Raw genomic sequence first — 23,480 nt, 5'->3', positions numbered from 1 at the left:
TTATGTGGTTACCATGACGGCGGTTCTGGTTTCTGGTTCAGAGCTGTCACTTTCAAAGCCGCACTCGCAGGCATAAACAAAGTCCACGCTGAACATGTCCGTGACTCGTTTGCAGGACTGGAAAGTAAAAGTAAATGTGTTGAAAATACATATACAAATGTTAAAGGTGCATGGTGTAACTTTTCTGGTGGAGGCTCCGTGTTGTTGCTTTGTCTGGAATGTTTCACAGTATGGCGTTAAACCTTTCTATCTTTATGGAGACCAAACTGGACCGAATTACAAATCAGATCTGTGGAGAGGCGACCCCGCTCACAGTCACAATGTCTTTGTTTTTCTAGGCATTTTTGAACTATAAAATGACTTGTAATTTGAATAAAAGTAAAGTAGAACTGTCTAAAGTCATACTGTGGAACATCCCAGGCAGAGCAATGACATCTCCATAGAAACAAGTAACCAAAAAGCTCCATAGGCGGACTAAAGACATGTCCTTTCAATCGATTAGTCGACTAAAAAGACTAAAAGCTCCCAAAACTATGACTTATCTTTGTGTATCTGACCCAAACTGCACTCACAAGACTTACACCAGCAGGGGGAGTTCATGCAAAAATTACTACTGTATTTTTCGGACTATAAGGCTGAGTTCAGACTGCAGCCCGAAGTGACCCAAATCCGATTTTTTGGCCTCTATGTGACCTGTATCTGATCTTTTAATGACAGTCTGAACGACACAGATCCGATTTTTTCAAATGCGACCGAGGCCACTTCAATATGTGGTCCTGAAACTGATACATATCTGATCTTTTGACATGTGACTTCAGTCTGAACGGCCAAAGTGCATTCATCCAACCTACACGTTATCAACAAGCCACAAACGTCACTATTCTGGCCTGAAGTAGGTGAAAATTGTTAATGAACTCCGTGTCACTGAAGCGAAGCACATCACCACTCACCACTCTTGGCTCCGTCTCCACATCCACACGTTCCTTTCAACAGACGTCGCTGCCGCTGTCCCACAAAACACCAAGGCCAAAAACCTCGTCCTTCTCCTTCTCAATCTCCTCCTTAAAACAAGTAAGTTGTTCATGTTCTGGCTCCGGTACGAGAGGAACTTTAAAATCTCCAGGTGCTCGATGCTGCGTCCATGTTTGGACAACTTCCGTAAACACAGAGCACGCTCACTGCGGTTGACGTCATCATGTCTCCAGTGCACATGCGGGACACTTTCAGGCCGTTTAACGTTCACACAGGAGATCACATACAAGTCGCATTTAATTGGAAATGTGAACGACCTCGCAAAAACATCGGATTTCACAAAAAAATCGGAATTGAGCGTTAAGCCCTGCAGTCTGAACGTAGTTTTCATGATTTGGGTGTTTCCTGCAACTTATACTCCGGTGCGACTTATATATTACAATGAGAGGCTCTAGTCTTGTGTGTCAGTATCTGCTGCTCCTGTTCGTCCTGTGCCACTGTCACTTCACTCTACTGCACATGTCTCCTGCAGAAAGAGCCTCTGTCCTGTCAGTATCATGTTAGTCGACCGCACCATTACTTCTGTACCACTGAAAATGTTAAATTTAACCAAAAACTGTAATCGAGCAGCAGAAAGAAAGTTTGGAGTGAGTGAGAAACTTGTGACACCAGGAGGATGCACCATGAAACATTCCTGAAGTCACTGGATGGATGGACAAAGCCTGGACTTCAGTGACAGTGCCCTGCCCCTAGCCCTACGTGAGGCAGACTCGATAGACTCTTTTAAAAAGCAGCTCAAGACACTGCTATTTACACAGGCTTTTAGCTGACTGTGTCCCTAATTCCTCTGTTCTTGTTTATGTTGTTTTTTGCTCTGTAAAGCAGTTTGTGATTTTTTATCTGTGAAAGGTGCTATTTAAATAAAGATTTACTTACTTACTTACTTTACACCGAAACCATCCTGTCAGGATTCAGAAAGGCCAGAATAATTCTAACTGGAACTGATGCTGAGTCTGACGACAGCGACACAGAAGAGGAAGCGTCGCTCTGTTTACCTCCGGAGGTCGTGGAGTTGTTCAGAAGTGACACGAGGATGAAGAATTGAATGGATTTAGTGATTTGGAGTGAGATGGAGAGTTTGGTAAACTTGTTCTGTTCTGTTGTTTATGTTATAGTTTATCTGAAGAACTGTTCATATGTGACGTTAACAGTCTGTTGTTCTCTGTTCTAGTGTTATTTCCAGTGTTGGGGAGTAACAGATTACATGTACTGGAGTTACGTAATCAGAGTACAAATTATGAGCAACTGTATTCAGTTACAGTTACTGTTTCAGTGAGTGGTAATTGGATTACAGTTACTTGGTTGAAATAAGTGGATTACACAGCGGTATTTTCCTGTTCTTTAAATTTTGGGCTATACCCCCCCCCTTTTTTTTGGTCTGTAATTCCACTCATTGCCAGACACTAAACCAGGTTTAAACCAGGTCTAAACCAGGTCTAAACCAGGTCTAAACCAGGTCTAAACAGGTCTAAACCAGGTCTAAAACCAGGTCTAAACCAGGTCTAAAACCAGGTCTAAAACCAGGTCTAGGTCTAAACCAGGTCTAAACCAGGTCTAAACCAGGTCTAAACCAGGTCTAAACCAGGTCTAAACCAGGTCTAAACCAGGTCTAAACCATGCCACGCGGACCGTGTCTCCTCTTCTTCTATCAATAATATTTTTAATATGGTTCAGTAAAATCTGGGCTTTTTATTTTCTTTTAGCAGACAAAACATCTTATGTGAAGATTTCCTCGTCTTTGCTTCTCTACAGCAAATCAAGTAATCCAAAGTATTCAGATTACATTACTCACTTTAAGTAATTTAATGGATTATGTTACAAACTACATTTTGGGATATGTAATCTGTAATCGGTAGGGGACATTTTAAAAGTCACCTTCCCAACACTGGTTATTACTAGAACTTGACTTTCAAGATGAAATGTCTGTTCCTGGTCTCTGATTTTATAAAATAAATTTCCCCCAAAAACTGCGACTTAAATATGTTTTTCTTCTTCATTACGCATTCGTTGACTGGTGCGATTTATACTCCAGAGTGACTTATAGTGTGAAAAATACTGTATTTATGCAGAAAAAGTACTAGGAAACAATGCATTTATATAAAGATTAAACTTGTGAATCACAAATATGAGAATTATAAGTATAGTAAATGCTCCAGACACAGTAGGCCCTGTGCTGTCTGATTGTGATTTCCATGCTTTTTAATGTACCCACCTTTTTACTGATTGATTCAAGGCACTGTATCTGATTTTTATTGTTTTAAAAATGTAAAAAACAGAACTATTTCATTTGTAACAGTTTGCAGTGATCCAGAGTTACTCCTCACTTATTTTATGCACTCAGAACATCCTAATTATTCACCACGATGAGTTTATAAGTGCTTTTCACAACTCTCAGAGACAAGAGCGGAGTTTTGTCATGAAAGTAAAGTAGCAACAACTAGCATGCTAATGTGCACTTCTTGATTGTCTGAAAATAAAAAATGTTTCTGAAACACGTGGGTGATAATAAAATCAGGCACAGGACTTTACAGATGCATTGCACAACTTTTGCTATTGTTATTTCTTTGTCTAGAATGTTCCACAGTATAAATGAAACTTATCTATCACAAGGTTACAGCACTACGCTACATTACAGGTCAGATCTGTGGAGAGTCGCCCCTATTCACTGAGGGAATTCCTGTATTTCGTGTATTAAATATGAAATATGAAAATGAAATGTATGTGTTTAATGTCATACACGGAACATTCAGGCAAAGCAGTAACATCTCCATGGAGACAAGTAGGTAAGGGACCCTTCACCAGAAAAGTTGTGCAGTGCACCTTTAAAATGATATATGAATTATGTGATTAAATAAATACAAACAATAAAATAAAGAAATAATACAGTGAAATATAATCCATTCTGCATAATATTAACAGAATTTCTTTATTAAAAGCAGGAAATGTCTTTGTTTGTTGTTTTGATGAGCTGGTCAGACTGGTGAGAGTTTCTGTTATGACTAAGCAATGAAAAAGTGAAGCTGCCGAACAAAAAATGCATTTAAAAAACACCTCTAAAATAAAAGTAATGCAGCTTTAGTCCCTGCATGAGGTCAAATGATAAAATCAGTTTACTTTGTTATTCAAATGAACTTAAACGGGTCGGTCAGAGTCAAACAAAGGGTCATACGTGGCCGGGGAGCTGCATAATGCCCAGGTCTGATTTATACTCATCTTTTGTGTATTTTATGAAACTAGTGAAATTGGCTGCTAAATGTTCCACTGAGACAACAAACTTGTTAGAATTTCATACCAGATTGCAGCCTGATTCATCAGATGGTTTCACTTCGTAGAAACCGTCTGACCTCGCAGCATTAGGATTCGTTCGCTCGACAGTAGGGGGTACTTTTTTTTCATTTAACCAATCTCTGCCATTTGATCATGACATATGAAATGCACCAAATCATGGAGGAAGAAGGACAATAACGTCTTTCCCCTTGAAATATCACCAAACATTCTCTTTGTTCCAGCTTTAAATCCTCGATCTCGGGAATCGTTGCAAACACAGTATATATGGTTCTTCGCTGATTGGCTGGTGCCCGAACTCTCACTTCCGGGGTTTTTACAAACCGTCTAGTGTATTCTGATTCCTGAACTAGTCGCTGGAGAGAAATGAAATTGAGCAGATGTAACCGCGCTGAACTTAGCTGTGCAAAAGCCCAGCTTGGTTGCAGGAATAACCCGTCTGTTCGTCTTTTATTCGTTGTTCATCTTTTATTTGTCGTATAGTTTATCTGCGTTGTGTTGTGAACAAATGGCCAGGACATGGTGCTGTCTTTTGTGGTTTTAATCTGCATGAAACAAAATATGTACTGGTCAGGATACCTCGACTCAACACGGTGAGCAGCTCTACAAGGATAGTACATTAGCTTCTAAAAGTTTGCTTCTGTCACGACATGTGCAAAAGTAAATTACTGTGTAATAACTCATACACTGTACAAAATATTAGCTCGCAAATGTTCCGAAGGACATAAATAAGTTGTACAATTAGACTAAAATCAGTGACCCACCTCGTGCCCGTCTCTCATGAACTGACAACGTGCTCTCGGCGCCACGGGCACTTACCACTACTGGTCACCACAAGAGGGCGTTACTCAAACAAACTATATAAGTATATATATAATAGTATAAGTATAAGTCCAATAAATATAATGACAAGTGGAATAAAATACTATGTAACCACCTTTACACAGAGGCACTAGGTGGCACCAGCCTGGCTACTAGATCGTGGCCACACCAGCTTGTCAAAGCCTGAACCCTGTCAGATTTCAGGAGTTGAGCAGGGTCCAGTCTGGTCAGGACTTGGATGGGAGACACTGGGAAACACAGGAGCCACAGGGGGGCACCAGTCACAAAAACTGTTGCTGTTGTGTCCTTAAGGCAAGGCACTTCACCCATATTGCCTAGTGTCAAAGTGGAGTGTGTGTGAGAGACGGTGGTCGGAGGAGCCGGTGGCGCAGATTGGCAGCACTGCTTCCGTCAGTCTGCCTCAGGGCAACTTGGCTACACTAGTACTTTACCACCACAGAATAATGATCTGTAAAACGTCTTTAAGTGTAGAGAAAAGCTCTATATAAAACTGATGCATTATTATTATTATTATTATTTTCCAGAGTCCACTCCGTTGAAAAGTTTCAGCGCTTTAAATGAAGGTGACAGTCTAATTTAATTTACTGGACAGTGGACCACGCGTCCCCTCCCCGTGTACAATGGGGGGGGGGGGGGGGGGGGTCCCAGCGGTGGAAAGGGGGCGTGGCTCCTCTAAGACAGTCCCTCCTCTCCTCTCGCTCTCCTCGCCACTTCACCGTAGCTCAGCGTAGCGCGAGCATCTCTTCTCCTCTCCTCTTCCTCTCCTCTCCGCACGCACTCCTTCTCCTCTCCACGGGACCTTACCGTACGATCCACCACGCGCACGGAGCACAGGATAGGCACGTGGATATTTCCCTTCTTTTCTGTTTTTTTCGGACGCCCTCCTCCCCGTGCATCATGTCCGCGCTCTGGACCCGCCGGACTACCACGGGGGCTCGGTTTGGATCCGTGCGTAATTGGACTGGCCGTGTGTTCCTCCGGCTGCCGCTGGTGCCACTTCTCCTGACGCTCTCCGCCGGCGCGCGTGCACACTCCGGAGCAGGTGAGTGAGCTCGTGCACGGGGGGCAGGGGTGCAGGGGGTCGCGGAGGGTGCGGTGGGGAGGTTTGCCTCGAGTGGTCCCCGGAGCGTTGTAGAGTCAAGTTTAGGGCAAGCGGAATATTCAATTAAAAGTGGTTCACGGAGGAAGACGGTGCGTTTCCAGTGACTGAAAACGAACAAAACCCGAGTTATAACAGTCATATAAACACGAGAATATAATTAATTCCAGCAGTTTACATTTTAATACATCTCAACTATGAACAAGGACTTTAACATCTATTTACTCCAACCTATATTTACATTATAGCCCGTAAATTAAAAAAAACAAAACAAAAAACTTTGCTTTTTGTGGAGTAATGGTCATATCTCCAAAACCATACTACCTTCTAATATTTTGTGTGTTGTGTACTTTTCTGTAGGCTACACTAGATGATATTAGTATAGTACTGCAGCTGGATCAGCTTGTAGTAAATATCTGGGTGGGTAGAAAAAGAAAAAAGTACTGAAGTAATCACTACAACATAATTATTTGAGTAATTACATACAAAGTAGTAGTACTGTAACTGTTTGAAGAGTGGACTAGACCAGGACTGAACCAGGATTAGAGTGGGACTAAAGCAGGACTGAACCAGGACTGAACAAGGACTGAACCGGGACTTAACCAGGACTAAACCAGGACTGAACCAGGACTGAACTGTGACTAGACCAGGACTAAATCAGGACTGGACCAGAATTAGACCAGGACTAAACCAGGACTAAACCAGGACTAAACAAGGACTGAACCGGGACTAGACCAGGACTGAACCTAAATCTAAACTGTATGGTAAAGGCGGACTTTACTTTACAAGCGATGACGAACAAAAAAATATTGCATGGAAGAAAAATTGTAAACTGTGGGAAGCATTAAAATAAGATACTTTTAACTTTAAATGTTTTTTTTTTTCTTTCTTTTTTTCATTAAATGTATGTTTTGAATGACAGATATAGCGCCTATATGTTGTCCTTTTTACATTTTAAAACATTCAAATAAAGTAACTGTAACTCTAAGGTATTTGAGGAAACTACTCTTCATGTCAGAGTAATTGTTTAAAGTATTTAGGCGCATTATCTAATTTCTAATTTAAAGTTAATATTACTGGAAGATCAAAATATTAAAGGTCCTATATTACGCAAATTTGACTCTTGTGAGCTTTTAGTCGTGTTAAAATGTTGTTGCCTCATGGAAAACAGACCTGGAGTTGAGTTTTATTTCATTCACATGTTTAAGTAACTCTGCATTATTAGTTTGTCTACTTCTCCAAAGCTCAAAACGCCCAGTTCCACCTTGTGATGTCATGAAGTGGTAGTTTTCAAGCTATTTTTTACCCTTTATTCAGAAGAGATGAGCAATTCGAGGACTAAAATGTTCCAAATGATTCTCAACAATACAATGTTTTTGGCGAATATAACATTTTCAGAACAATAAAAGGTAACACGGTGATCTAAATATGACATCTTAGCAGTTAATACCCCGTAAAAGTAAAACACCCTCTCTTTAAATACAGCAAATTGTGTCAGAAAATAAATTATAACACAACGCAACTCACAGTACGTTGTCAGTTCAGACTAAAAAAAAAAAAAAAAAAAGCAAGTTTCGTAATTGTATACATTTCATTTCAGTGCTGTCTTTCAAGATACTAAAAGTGCGTTAAATTACTTTATTGATTCAGTTCTCAGTCACACTTGCCGTACTGGTTCTGGTTTTAATTATCAGTAAACTCCAGTTGGAAATCGCACCGATGAAGAGAGAAAAAGTGATGTTAAAGCGCTCATATTTTCTGATCCACACTATAATATTTCCTCGTCACAAACAGACCTGGAGTTGTGTTTTGGTTCATTCACACATTTAACGCACAAACCCTGCACATTTAGGTCACCTTCCACCTTGTGATGTCAATTTTAGTACATTTGTTCTCGCCTGCATTTTGTTCTTAATGTTGCTATTAAAACTCCCCCTTCTACCCCAATGAAGTGTTTTTTTTTTTTTTTTTCAGTTATTTCCCAATCTGCTGCTGTAGTTGTGTCATATGGCTGTAATAAAATCTACAGGACCAGAAATACACATGAAAAAAAGGAAAATAAAATTCACTTTTTCGTACAAAACACACAGTAAACATGTATAAACAACTTTTTGGAAATAAAAAAATGTTTAACTTAGGCTCTTGGCTAAGGATGGGTATGATTAGTCGATTAATCGATAATTGATCATTAAGAATTTCATCAATTACGTTAGTTTTAATTGACAAACCGAATGTAGGTTGCTGTGAGTAGCGTGACCAAACGGAGGTCCGTACATGTGTCTCTGCACTCAGAAGGAGCGAGACACAAACAGTCAGTCAGTCTGCAACATGCCGAAGTACAAATGTATATTTAACGATGACTTGTACAAGAAATTCCACACTTTCCGTTGCGTTCGGGACAAGTGTGAGTCCATGTGCACAGTGTACAAAGCAGCACATATGTTTCAGTGTCCAGTGGGAAAAAGCTTTACCAGGTGAGAGTCGCTCAATGTCGATGTCGAGTCCCCACCTCCCTCCCCCCGTACGGTGTCCTGGTTTTGACAAACACAAATCTGGTCACACTAACCTGTATTCACCTGAGTCGTGTCTTTTAATCCGACAGAAATTGAACCGCATCAGCGACACAAGAGCTGTAGTTTTATCTTCGCTTAGTTTATGCAAATTAGTGATGCGGTTTTAAGTTTCGTTGCGTTTTCATGCGCAAAACTGAATTAAACACATTATAATAAATGGGCTGATGTGGCTCTAGAGTGGTTACGGTTTATTTGTCGTAAAGTTGAATTTACTTATGCAGATTAGTAGTGCAGATAGTAATAATAATGATGATCATTTTAATATAAAAACGTTAATGATTAATCGATAATCGATTGTTTATTCTTCCGACGATCGATTAAGAAAATTTCATCGAATGCCCATCCCTAGTCTTGGCTGTAAAAGTGCAAAATATCAAGCATGTAAGTAAACTAAAAATATACTTATTGCCGCAAAACAAAACAAAAAAAGTGCAATGGCCTCATGACTTTCCTGGTGTCAGTCATGGAAACAGCTGGTGTCAGGTCCAGGACACAGAACCACAGCACTTCCTGCATTTCCATGGGCGTTATTACATTTGGATTTGGACATTTGGACTGAAATAAACCTGAAAATAAAAATAGCAAGGGATGTGCAATTACACAGACCAAGCTGTGTAATTTTCCATTTATTTGAGAAATAAGTGCACTTAGAGCGGCTTTTTCAATTGTTACAAACACAGACACTCAGAGCAGCGACCATTTTGACTCACTACACTCTTTGGCAAAGTTTGGCCCAATCAAAATGGACGGAGCGCATGAGTTTGGCAGAAAACAAAGTTCCTATTGGACACTTGTTTACGTCTACGTCATTAAGCAGCATGTGTGTGACATAGGATAATGCTGGAATATGCTCAGAAAGCCACAACTGTCGCTTTTCAAGGGGAAAAAAAGTAAGTTTCTATCTATTATGGTTGGAAAGTTATGCACGGTTATATAAAACATGTCCGACGTTTGGAAAGGGTTAACACAAGGTAGCCGTTAACTTGAAAACTACTGCTTCATGACATCACAAGGTGGAACCAAGCATTCTGAGCTTTGAAGATAGGCCTGTAACGATAATCAATACATCAGTAAAACGCATGATAACTTTTAACCAGCTCGATAACTTTGCCGGTCCTGATCATTTCTGCTTGTTTCTTTTCCTCGTTTCTCTCTGAATGACTGAATGTTAAAAGGTTCTGTCGCTCTCTACTGACTCCTCCAGTTTCCTTAACGTAATGACGCTTGAACGAACATGGTAATTAGGGGACTTGCCTGCATAGACTGTATAAAAAGTGGACTAAGCAATTGTGATGTCACCTATTGTGTTCAGCTCCACTCAATTGAAGCTCTCAACTTAATAATACTAATTTTATTTATCGTTTTGATTGTGTTTGGTTCAGCAATGGTTTATTCAAGTGCATTTTTTGTTAACAAGTCAATTTTATTTAGGCCTATTGTTTTTGGTTGTCTTGCAGTTCCTGTGTTAAATGTTCTTTAGAAAGTAAAGTTGATTGTTCTTTGAAAGGGTGTATTTGCATTTTTATTCCATGGCCATTATATTAATTGAAAATGGTCTCGGGCGCCTCCCTCAGGAGATTATTCTGAGCATGTCCCACCGGGAGGAGGCCCCAGGAAAGAACCAGGACACGCTGGAGGGACTATGTCTCTCGGCTGGTCTGGGGACGCCTCGGGGTCCCCCCCGGAGGAGCTGGAGGAAGTGTCCCTGCTTAGACTGCTGCCCCCGCGACCCGGTCCTGGATAACTGGAAGAAAATGGATGGATGGTCTCAAAATGTCAGTATTATCATTTATCGCAATAATTTCTTGGTCAATTAATTGTCCAGCAAAATCTGTTCGTTACAAACCTAGTTGAAGAGACAGACTAATAATAGAGGGTTCTTCAAACGTTCAAATGTAAAAATGAAACAAAACACAACTCTAGGTCTGTTTTTGAGGAGGATCAAAAGAGACAGAAAACACACACCAACATTCTTGTAGAGGTGCAAATGCAAGGAGTAGCCAGACAGAAGTGAACAGCACAGTGCTGTGGTCCAAAGCAAGAAAAATATCTGATGAAGGCTTTTTTTTGCCGAAACGTTATTTTGAAAATAAAAAAAAAGCTTTTGGACATCGGCCGTCTGAGTGTGCTATGCATTTTTTCACTTTTGTCTGTTTTTGAGGAGGAACATTATAACATGGCTCACAACAGTAAATTCTGCATAATATAGGACTTTAAAAACGACTTTAGTTGGTTCTTATACTGGGTTGTGTTGGTTTTAAGCTCCAAAGTGTGTATGGAATCTTAAATGTAGTTCTGAGGTCAGATGGAGCGAGGTGGGGAACACTGCTATGAGTTGGTGGGTAATTTTATACATCAGAACAAGTTGTTGTTCCTTGAGAATTTTCCGTTCTAAATTCTAAGATATTGAAGCATAGTTGTTACGCTGCTTTTTGCATTATAGTCAGAAATTAGTTTTTATAATATATTGTGGATCAATAAAGTTTGTGTAAGTCTAAGTCAAGTTACAAAATACACTGTCTAGTGTGGTTCATCAAAGTGTGGTCAAAAAGAAAGTTTCAGATAACCGATTAGAACCCTGCATTAGGTTTTAGCACCAAAAGATGATTTAGGATGAAATTTGGAAGAAAAAGGAGATGTGTAGAGGTTGCTCAAGCTCCATGAAGTTTCTGCATGAAGTTTTGAAGTTCCTGCAGATGATTTGTTTTTCCTTAAGAAGTTGTCACAGTCTGAAAATCCAGTTGTGAAGAAAGCACCTTAACAGCTTCGGACTGACATTTTTGGTACTTGAGTGAAGAAATATTTGGCCTGGCGTTCTTTCACTCCAGTGTGACAGAAGAACACAAGAAGCTGATGGTTCACAACATTATGGAAAAGGAAGGTTCAGAGGTTCCACCAAAGTGACATGACGCCCTTAATCAAGCAGATTTTGAAGGGAAACCACCATCGCATTTCTTCGAAGTTCTTAATCTACCAAAAACAATTCCCCAGCAGCAGACTGGGCTGATGATGTGACTTTCAGAAGGTGATAAAACTGTGCATTCCAGGGAAGTTGTCAATGATGTTACTGAAAGGGGGTGAAGCTTATTCAAGATTTTAACTGAAGCCAAACAAAGAATGAAGATCAGAAACAGGATCTACTGCAGGTGTCAAAGAGCACAGGAGCATCTTTAGTGAAAGACACAGTGGAGCTGGATTTTAGTCACATTTTAAGGACTTATTAGTGTTTTTATTATGTAAATTAGAGTTTGTGTTTGCAGAATAAAATGACAAATTATTCAAATATGCCTTATTTATTTGGTTCTATGTTGTAGTTTAGGCTCTAGGGCAATTTTGAAGTGTCTTGAGCAGCCTCTAAATATTAACTAATTTCCTTAAAATTTGGAACCAATTTGGCCAGATATGGAACCAAATGCAGGGTTATGATCTAGAGAAGTGGTGCACAATACGTTGATCCCGATCTACCTGTCGATCGCCAAGGTCCTGTGGGTAGATCGCCATGTCTTAGCACTCGTCTCTGATTCGATCGCATTTGGACTTGGTCTTGTCTCTCACTCGAGGTCTGACACTCAACAAGTGCGATCATATTTCATTACGGCCACTATTGTCAGCAATAAAATTGTACAGGTGTGCGAGAGCGTGTGGGGCGTCTCAGTGCAGCCTGTGCGCTCATTTGAAACCCGCGGAGACTCTACGGCACATCACAAACACACACGCTCCCTATGCACGGCTCGTCTGCAACAGCGTGTGCCCTCGTGTACCAGCGTGCATCACAGGGCAGGTTCAACTTCCTAATCATCCTACCTGTCCATCTGCCTCACGTCAGCACGCCGCCCCTCGCCTTTTCACGCTCTCGCTCCTTCCTGCGTACAGCCAACACAAGCCCCTCCCACAGTGCGGCTGATTAGAAGAACAAGACCAAACGTGAAGCAAAAACAAGTCTAAATTTGTGTTACAGTGTTGGCACAAAGCAGGTCTACAGCATAGAGCAGATCTACAGAACAGACCTACTGCCACATTTGGCTGAAGTTTGTCTAACAAAAGTGCACAAATGCATCTGTGTTTGTCACGATGTGTATTTGGTTTGGTAAATGTGCAGAGGCTGGTAAATATCACTGCAAAACCAGAAAAGAATGAAACTCCAGTTTGGAACAGGTTTAAAAATCTTAAAAACCTACTTCCTTCACATTTGTCACTTTTGTGTAAAGTGCCAGAGGAAGTTTTCTTAAAGAAGGGGTTCTCAAACTGTAGGTGAGGGTCCGAAAAAGGGCACAGAGTGTTTCAGTGCAGTTTGCTTGGCTTTGTATTAGGAAGATCATTTTGACTCGGTCATTTTATAAGTAGCTCACATGCTGAAAAAGTGTGACCACCCCTGATGTAGAGTCTAAAAAAATATTTTGGACCACCCTAACGCTGCCCTTCTTCGAACTGTTTTAGTTTTACACTTGTATCGTGATCTCAGGTAGTAGCGTAATATTAAAAGTGTAGTAATCATAGCTGTCCTGGGGCTGAGTGATATAAAAAGTGTCTGCCAATTTGTGCCAAGGAACTCAGCTTTTTCAGTTTAAACTCCTGTATAGACGTGAGAGATAAATTTCAAAAGTGTTATCTCTGCACTTCTCATTTTACACTCCGATCATTTTTTTGTATGATATTTGAACCTTACTCAAGAGATTGTATGAATTTTGTAATAGGAATAAAAAGAAATCAAGCTTTTCCTTTTTGCAGATATTGGCCTTCTTCACTCCTGCTTTCCAATGTTTTAATGCTGATTTAATTACGATTCTGTTCAAAGTTCACGTTTTGAACAGACCCAGAAGAACTGACAAAAAGACCGAAATATGAACTGACAAACTAATACAAGAATCACATTTCAGAGCATGTTTGTGCAGATCTGAACTACAGGGTGAGAGATTTTTATGCAGGAAAAGACTTTTGTTATGTTTTGATGTTTGTGGAGGAGATGATGGTACTTCAAAATTCTCAGGCTTTGCGATTTTCCACTTGCGTTCATTGAAATTGCTTTGATTCATCTCGCTGCCTGTGTAGATGTGACGAGCTTTAAGTCTCCAGAGGGTTTAATCATCATGGTCCACACTGAGGACTCTTATGAGGACACACTGAAAAGTCTGTATGTTGTGATGGAAACAAGCTCCTCTCTAATGTGGAGGATGGAGACTGATCCAACGTACACACTTTGTACACTACTTCTATTGATTTTTTCATGTTGGCTGCGAACATAAGATATGGATGTTGTAGATTTACTAGTAGATGACGGCTGTAAGAGGCAAGGGCACTTTTAAGTGTTGTACTTTCCAAATATTATGACTAAAGTCAGATGTTAAAGGAAGGCGATAAAACTCCTCTCACAAAGTTGTCAAAAAGTTACAGGGAGACCTTTCCAACCGTGTTAAATGAGCTGGGACAGCAGCTCGGGGTCCAACCACTGCACACTGTTATTGTGTCCTTGGGCAAGACATTTCACCCTTTGCCTTGTGTGTGCAGGAACCTGCAGATAACAGTTTTAACCATGTCAGGCCAGAGTAATCTATTTACATGTTTATTTTGTATGAAAAATAAAATGAAATGATGATGGTGGTGTGATCCATGGCGCAGATGGGCAGCCTCACTTCGGTCAGTTGCCCTGAGGCAGCTGTGGCTGTTTACCTCCACTGAATGATAGAAAAATGCATGAAACTGCAACAGGACTGAGTCTCTGGAGTGCAATATAAGACAAATACATTATTCATAATATTATTATTCTTTGCTTCTTTATTTTGGTTTAACTCTGTTTGTGAATTTGTTCCTTAAAGCTGCAGGGCACTAGCCAGGCTGGTGCCACCAAGTGCCTCCACTCAGTTTCATTTCTCTCCAGTGACTAGGTCAGGAATCAGAATACACTAGACAGTTTGCAAGAATGCCGGAAGTGCCAGTTCAGGCACCAGCCAATCAGCGAAGAGTCATACATTCTGTGTTGGCAACAATTCCCGAGATCGAGGATTTAAAGCTGAATTTTATCAAGAAGAAAGATGTTATTGTCCTTCTTTCTACGGGTTTTGAGAAAAGCTTAATATACCAATTAGCCCTGTTAACAGAGCCTTACATACGACACGACCAAATAGAGGTGAATAAATAATATAATATGGTTAAATAAAAAAAGTACCTGTCTACCGTCGAGTGAACAAATCCTAATGCTGCAAGGTCAGACAGTTTCTACGAAGTGAAACTGGCTGATGAATCAGGCTAGCAGGGCATACATGATTTTCAAACTGTGAAAAGACCCATTAGATTTAAACTCTAACTTAACTCTCACAAACCCTTTTGCCGTTTGTTAGTGTTCACTTTAGTGAACGCGAGTGTAACCTGGCAGTCAGACAGCTCTATGAGGGAATTAATGCCGAGGGCGGGTGCGTTTGATTAAATAGCTTTCCATGTGTGTTTTTTAAACCATTTGTAAAATTATCTGAATCATTGATCATTTATACAGTTACACCCGATCTTTATATCTATGTGGATAGAGTTTCAAAACACTTCAATACATTTCTTTCTGTCGTTCTGTCGATTTGGGTGTATTATAAACGGTGCTTTCATCCTCTCATCTGTGGACATCTGTACATGATTAAAAAAGCATCACTTTACAGGAGATAGGCCTAGCGGGTGCACACGCATTATGACGGATTTGATGTGAGATAAAATAAAAATGGGTGAAGCTAAAATTGTGAAGAAAGAAAGAAACAAAGCAAAGTATGGGACAAGGTTGGACAAGTTCATTGACATCGACAGTAAAAGGACAAAGGAGAAGGCCAAACAAGAAAAGCAGCTCTCTGTGATGTTATTAACAAAGTACTTAAAAACAGGACAGATGGGCAGATGTATTTAAGGTTACTTTTACACTGAAATGTACCACCGCATCACAGTATCGGAAATGATTTGCTTCCAGACACGCCATTTCTGTGTCCGCAAACCTTCCCTATCCACACAGCTTTGCACATATTTGTTTATGTTTTACAGAAATGAAACTTTAAACCACATGGCTGATTTGCATAAACTAAGCACTCAAAAAACAGCTCACTCCTGATGCAGTTCAGCTTCTGTCGGACTAAAGGACAGGACTCAGTGGAATATCTGTGTTCTTTCTGTGACAGAGGGGTGTTCTGTTAACCACGTCTAAAGTTGTAGCAGTCGATTTCGAGCTGAGGAAGATGGCAAGCGTGAAAACAGTCTTTTCGCGGACCATGTACGAGCATAGTAGTTCTATCTATGCTGTTTCCCGTTTATCTATTTTTTGTTTTACCTTTTTCCGCAGTAGCATCACATGACCGATGTCACAAACCCAGTGAATCAGGAAGGCACAGGCCTTTTTTTTTTTTTTTTAATTAAACACAGCTCAGTGCATAAACTTGATACAACAAACATGGTTGTGAGTCGTCAGCAGTTACAGGTCAGAATGAGGGAGCATATTGAACGGTAACAATATAATACAACAGTAATAAAACAACAGTTCTCAAAAAAAAATTAGGAAGAGAAAAGGATAATAGCAAGGGGAGTACAATTCAGTCAGCCTGAGTTTATAAAGTCCAGGGGAATTTCACACATGTAGGAATTAGAGATGCGTGGTTGGGCTATTTTTTCATCCGCAACCGCGACACAAAACTCATCATCCGCCCGCTGTCCATTTTGCACCGAAGGTTTTCAAAACCGCACCCGCCCGCCATCCGCTGATTGATTTTAGATTTTAGAACAATCATACAGCAAACAAACTAAGGAGCCTCGATAAAAATGCAAACTCTATAGCTCATTCATTCCAAAATTCGCTCAGCGTGTATGTTCGCATTCTTAATTGTCCGTAACAACCCCAGACTTACCTGGTTTTCTTGCGCAGCTAATTAATTGACAATGTTTTCCGACAAGTTTTTCTTCTTGCCTTCGTGTTGGATGTTGTTACATTCTGAACATTCTGCCATTGCCCAATGTTATTTCAAAGTCATAGCCTCACTCCATCGGTCTTTCTTTAAGTTTTAAATCCCCCGAGTGGCAGTTTACACTATAATGTCTGCGTGTTTTAAAATATAACTGATATCGAAAGAAAATAGACAGATCATCTCATCCAGATGAACCTTTATTGAAATCAGGCAATGCCCTCTTTATATTCCAATTGAAATAGGCAAGAAAAAATATGCATAACTAAATAAATATGGCCCTATAGCCACTTATGTGTTGGTAAACAGCTGAAATAAATTAGAAATAATAATATAAACTGCATATAATATGTGCCTCGTAAACCTTAGGCATCAATAACCCTGACACAACCTTGAACCTTCAGAACATAAAAACGAGGTCAAATGGGCTAATTAAGGACATGACGTACACTTCATACTACAAGCATAAACAATGACACTCGTCATTTCAGATGTACATAACAATAACAAACAATATTTTTTTTTTTTTTTTTTGTAGTTAAACCGCCACCTGCCCGAATTTAATTAAAATATAATTTTTCGTCACGTCATCCGCCTGACCCGCGGATTAACCGCGGATACCGCGGTTGTAACCGCAATCCGCGCATCTCTAGTAGGAATACACTTCTTGAGCTTTAGGTCCATTCATTTATTTCAGAGCTTTTATATATCATTTGAGTTCATTTTTAAAACAAGCAAAATTAGGGGGACACTTCTGAATTTTACATTTGTGGATGTAAAATTTTGCAAGACATAGTATTAAGTTTACACAGAGTTCTTCTTTTTTATTTTGTAGTACTACACCAAAAATGAAAACATCTCTGTAGGAAGGCACAAGTCACAGTGACGTGGTCCAGTAAGGACGCAACTAGAGCTCCTACATCAACGTTTTCAGGCGTCCACACGGTGCCGGATCAGATCCATACACAGATGAATTCGTGGAAGCTGGCAGCACCAGATCGTTTTGTTTCTGGAGCCGTTTTCTATCAGATTAGTGTGAACACTGCATCCACAACGAAAACTCAAATACATACTAGTGTGGACGGGGCCTAAGATGCACCTTTATTCAAGCATAAAGGTACACTGTGTAACTTTTCTAGTGGAGGGTCTGCTCGTTCCCATGGTGATATTATTGCTATTGGATTCCTGGGATGTTCCTTAGTATGACATTAAACAAATCTATCTTACATTTATTCAATTATAGGTGCTTTTATGTATCTCAAAACTACCACAAAATCATGCGTTCTTACCGTGAGTGGGCCCACTTCTCTACAGATCTGACCTGTAACTTGACCCCGTGATGCGGCTGCTCGTCTCCGTGGAGACAGCTCAATTAAATGTCACATTGTAGAAAGTTCCAGGTGTCAAGCAGGTGGCAGATCCTCTACCAGGGAGCCGCGTTATCTCGACACCGGAGTTTGACGGCGATGAGAAAATAACGGGCGCAAACAAAAACATGCACGATCAGATAAGTAAGGAATTAACTGATATTTTCTCCTCTAATCAGCTTCTTTCAAGAGTTGTTTTTGTCACAGACCAAGGTCCCAACATCTTAAAATGCATTTGAGGACAGAAATGCGTCAGTTTTCATGGTCTTGGCATATAGCTAAATTTAGAAAAGCAAAGTCTTAGTAACCTATCGTAAGAAGTTTGGCAGCACACTCACACTTCTGCACGCTGTTCTGCAAGAGTGTGAGAAGCTGGAGTGATAACAAGAACAGCGTACGGAGGAGATCCAGGTGGAGAGTTTCTGTTGATCTTCAAAGATGCATTTAACGAGCTACCGACTATCTACAACTGCAACTGTGTGTTCCTTTGGTTTAACACGCTCAAAGCCACCAAGTACAAACTCAACACTTTTCTCACATGAAGGTTCACTGCAAAAACTAGAATCAAGTTGGGATGATTTGAATTAAGACAATTTGACCATGATTTGAGTGAATTTCACGTGACAAATAAAATGATCTACCAATGGAACAAGACGTTTTGTAGTTAAAATATGAAAATACATCTTGCTACTCCTAAAGGTGCATTGTTTAAATTTACTGGTGGAGGGTCCGTCAAATGCTTTTCTCCATGGTATTAAACCTTTCTATCTTCATGGAGACCAAGTTACAGGTCAGATCTATGGAGAGGTGACCCTGTCAGAATGTTTTTCTAGGTATTTTTGAGCTATAAAACTAATTTGTAATTGAATAAATGTAATGTTGTTTAATGTAATAACTGTCATGTTACATGAGAGCTTTAATTCAGAATAACAATAATTTAATTCTGAATAAAAGTGAAGTGTTTACATGGTCTTTCTAAAGTGTAATTAATTTGTAATGAAAATGATTATTTGGAATTAAAGTTAATTCTGAAGTAAGTGGGTGGTTTATTTCGATTTTAAAGTTGAATTGATTTATTCCTCGATCATGTAAACCAGGGCTGTCCAAACTTTTTTGATCAAGGGCCACATCTCTAAACACAGATGAAGCAGAGGGCTGATCGAGGGCCGTATACTCAGTACAGTGAATAATTGAAATATGTGCACGTTTAACATGTTAGAATGAGCCATCAGTCTTTATTCATGCAAAGATCCTTAAAACCAGACAGTAAATATTAAATATTCACTTTATCAAGGTAGATTTAAAAACAAAAAAATTGCAATAAAACATTAATTTTTAAATGATGCAAGGTAATTTGGACCAATTCACCTGGAAGCCTGAGGGCCAAGAAAAAATTGTCTGAGGGCCGCATTTGGGCCACGGGCCATAATTTGGACATTCCTGATGTAAACATTTATTCTTCTTAAAATAATTCTGACCAGAGTTTTGCATCTTTGGCTACGGTGGAGTGTATTAAACTTTTCCACTCTGGAGGATGGTTTCAGATGTTTGCATTTCTAAGCCCCCAAAATGCCGTCACTGTCTAAAGCCTTAGTCACAATAACCCAGAGGGGCAGTTCACCGGTGATTTTTGGCCATGTCCGTACGGGGCTCGCAAGTGGCTCGTACAAGATTCCAAGCTGGTAGATCGCCCGGTGAGCCCGTAGGGAGGAAATATTCATGCTAATTTTTTCCTGCGAGCAGCTTGTAGCAAGCACATATCTCACACTTACGGGAGAAGTATGGGTCAAATACGCGTCACGCCGGGGTGTCGTACAGGTTTTTCCATTTTCTCAAGCCCCGAATTCCTGCGGCCCACTCACGGGTCCTGGACGGGCCAATTGCGTCGTTCCTACAGGTCACGTGCATGCCTCGTACGAGCTACCAGGGTCATGCAACCTGTATAAAAGCTGATGCGGTGCCTGTGCGGGCACACACGAGTCATAGCAGCCGTACTGTACACACCAAGTTTTCGCTGACGAGATGCCACCCAAAGGGAAGGCAAAGGGCAAGAGGACGGGGAAGGGCCGTGACACTGAGGGCCCGGAGACTACATCAGGAGCAGGGGCAGCCACAGCAGCCACAGCAGGTCCCCAGGCAGAGGAGCAGGCAGTCAGAGAGCAAGGCACTAGTGGGGAAGTGTTGTAAGAGCCATCGTGGCATCGCCATGGTCGAATGATGGATGAGTACGATGTGATGAAGTGGTGATGACGAGCTCAGTATTATACAGCACAGACCGAGTTACAGGTCAGATCTATGGAGAGGCGACCCTGTTCACCGTCAGAATTCTGTTTTGATAGGTATTTTTGAGCAGTAAAAGCACCTGTAATTGTAGAAAGGTAAAGTAGACGTGCTTAAGGTCATGCTGTGGAACATTCCAAGCAGAGCAATAACCAAAAAGTTACATTGTGCACTTTTAAACAATGAAATAAAACAAACTGTGCAGATATATGAAAAACTAAAGTGAAGCAGGGACCACAAAGTGCAGCTCTCGTCCCAAAGAGAGTTGTGCATCGATACACGCTGTACAAACAAACCTGGACAGTGTGGAACAGTCTGAGTCGGTCAGGAAGTGCTTCTTTTACAGTACACTTTATGGGGAAAACAGAATGTGCTCATTTAAAGAGAAAAGTTGGGTGAGGCGTCTTAAATGTGCAAGTGAACTGTTTTTGTTGGTTCATTAGTTGTAAGAGCCTGTAACTGTAGTCTGCAGCTTACACCACAAAAAGCTTTTCTTTCACTCCTTTTGTCATTTGTGCTTTTGTGCTTCACATTTTGTTTGCGTGGTGGCTGCTCGTGACTTTTGTAGATAAATAGTTTGATAGACAGTTGCTTTATTAATCCATAAAAGGTGAAATTCAGGTGTAAGTCTTCTTGTCTAATTTGATTCTAAAGGTGCATTGCGTAACCTTTCTGGTGGAAGGTTCGTCAAACGTTTTTCTCCATGGCTTTGTCGGGAATCTTTGCGGTAAGGTATAAGCTGTATTCACGTTTACGTCACAAACCAGGAAGACGTTTGGAAAGATGTGATGACTTTCATTGTACCGACCCACCGATCAAACCCACTGAAGTAAATGTGATCAGCGGTAAAATGAAGACTGCAGATGTATGTGCGGTTTGGAATCAACTTGAATTTGGCGCCTCATCACTTCTAATCGCATGTACTCAGTGCACTCAGAGTAGTGTGTCAGTGTGGAAATGATGAAAACTGAGGTGTGGTTGTAATTATTGATTAGTCGAACATAACGGAACGCTACGATGACGTGGAGATGAAGAAAACTGGGACATTTTCTCATTTTTCCTAAATTTTGTCAGGTGTTCAGACAGAGCCTGCCGGAAGTTGTCATCGCAGGTTTCCAAATGTCTTCCTGGTGAATAGAGCCTATAAACATTTCTATCTTCATGGAGACCAAACCAGACCAAGTTACAGTCAGATCTCAGTCAGAATGCCTGTTTTTCGAGGTATTTTTCAGCTATTAAACCACCTGTAATTTAATAAATGTAAGGTAGAGCTGCTTAATGTCATACTGTGGAACATTCCAGACAGAGCGATCACAATCATGATGGATCCCAAACCGAACAATTACATAGTGCACCTTTTAAAGAGGGGGGATTTTACATTACTAACACATTACATATTTAGATCACCTGTTACCTTTTTGATGCTCTGAGTCCTCCCGCCATTTACTCTCCACTTTAAGTCACTCCCCCTACAGAGCACTAGCACAATACAATCAACTCACATCAAACCTGGGCACTGGGCAACACAGAGCCCTTTGTTTGACTCTGACCGGCCCGTTTAAGATAATTTGGAATCACGAAATAAACATATTTTATCATTTTACCTCATGCATGTACTAAAGCTGACATTTTTTGTAAGGTTGGTGCCACCTAGTGCCTCTACTCTACTTAATTTCTTTCCAGCGACTAGGTCAGGAATCGGAAAACACTAGATGGTTTGCAAGAGTCCCGGAAGTTGTAGACTACGCACCGACCAATCAGTGAAGAGCTGTGAAGCCATGACGTCAAACTCGTCGCGTCTGTCTGGTCCCTTTTATGGAACAACACAACAGTAGTGACGGGCAAATGAGTCGGAGCTCCGGAGCACGTCTCCTTCTTTCTGAAACAAGCACTGCCTCGGAGCTCGTCTCGCAGCAGCCGCTCACGTGACCAAAGTGTGGAAGTGTCGGTCCCTCCCCCGACTGCTTCACTCTGCGTGTCAGTCGCTTCAGTGTATCGAAGCGTTTCATTGGCTCAGTGAATGTTCCGCTCTGCGATTGGTTCAGAGTGTTTCAGAGTGTTCAGAGCACTTCTGTGGTTTGAAGCGCTAAACTGCTACAGTATAAAAGATGCACCAATATTTCTTAAAAATGTTGGGTAGTGAGGAGTATTGTGTGACGTTAGTGGTGACTTTTGGCGACTTTTGGCATTTGTTTCATTTTCGATGGCATCTACAAGTGGAAAAAAGCGACCCATGGTTTAGGATCACTTTGATCTAATTCCACCTAACAAGGTAACACCTATTTTCTTATTTACAGCATGTTATTTATGTTGCTCTTTACATATTATTTTTAATCATCATTATTATTGTTGTTGTTAGGTACGGTGTCGCTCTGCACACAACTATTGTCTTATTGTTAAATTTTGTCCACTAGAGGTCAGTGTTTCTCCAAGGCGTCAGACACGTTGAACCATTTGAGACAATATTGCGACTCCATTTGCCCATCACCACATAACAGTAAACAAAGCGGTCGAGACGAATGTAGATGAAGACAGACATATTGTGTTGGCAACGATTCCCGAGATCGAGGATTTAAAGCCGGAACAAAGAGAATGTTTGGTGAATTTTATCAAGGGGAAAGACGTTATTGCCCTTCTTCCTACTGGATTTGGCGCATTACATACATCACAACCAAATAGCAGCGATTGGTGAAATAAAAAGAAGTACCCATCTACTGTCGAGCGAATGAATCTTAATGCTGTGAGGTCAGACGGTTTCCACGAAGTAAAACCGGTTGATGAATCTAGACTAACTTTTTCATCGCTTAGTCATAACATAAACTCTTACCAGTCTGAGCAGCTCATCAAAAACAATGATATTTACTGCTTTTTATAATGAAATACAATTAGTATTACGCAGAACTGAGTTAAGCATTTTGGCCCTCCAGAATATTTTCTGTTTCTCATGTGGAAAAAATAATTACCCACTCGACTCCTGCACTAATGAAACTACTGCAAATCCCATCAGGTTTGTCAAGTAGCTGTGTAGTTTTGTATCATGTTTTTTGTATATTTACGGAGAATTGGGTGACATAGGCTTGTG

General features: G+C 40.6%; 1 protein-coding gene across 1 annotated transcript in view; it reads right to left on the bottom strand.

The window, feature by feature from the left end:
- LOC129412039 (uncharacterized) overlaps positions 1 to 23,480 on the bottom strand; it is a 48,519-nt gene continuing 25,039 nt past the window's right edge. The window contains exons 3-4 of the mRNA XM_055164756.1: positions 5,965 to 6,269; positions 1 to 117 (exon numbers count right to left, since the gene is read on the bottom strand). Coding sequence (XP_055020731.1) covers positions 1 to 117; positions 5,965 to 6,269 — 422 coding nt within the window. The remainder of the gene's footprint in view (positions 118 to 5,964; positions 6,270 to 23,480) is intronic.

This window comes from Boleophthalmus pectinirostris, unplaced genomic scaffold (assembly GCF_026225935.1).
Source record: "Boleophthalmus pectinirostris isolate CB_2022bp ecotype Guang Dong unplaced genomic scaffold, ASM2622593v1 HiC_scaffold_7, whole genome shotgun sequence".
Lineage (NCBI taxonomy): Eukaryota > Metazoa > Chordata > Actinopteri > Gobiiformes > Gobiidae > Boleophthalmus > Boleophthalmus pectinirostris.
The sequence above is the reverse complement of the archived record's forward strand: the minus strand, read 5'-3'. Positions and strand labels throughout refer to the sequence as shown.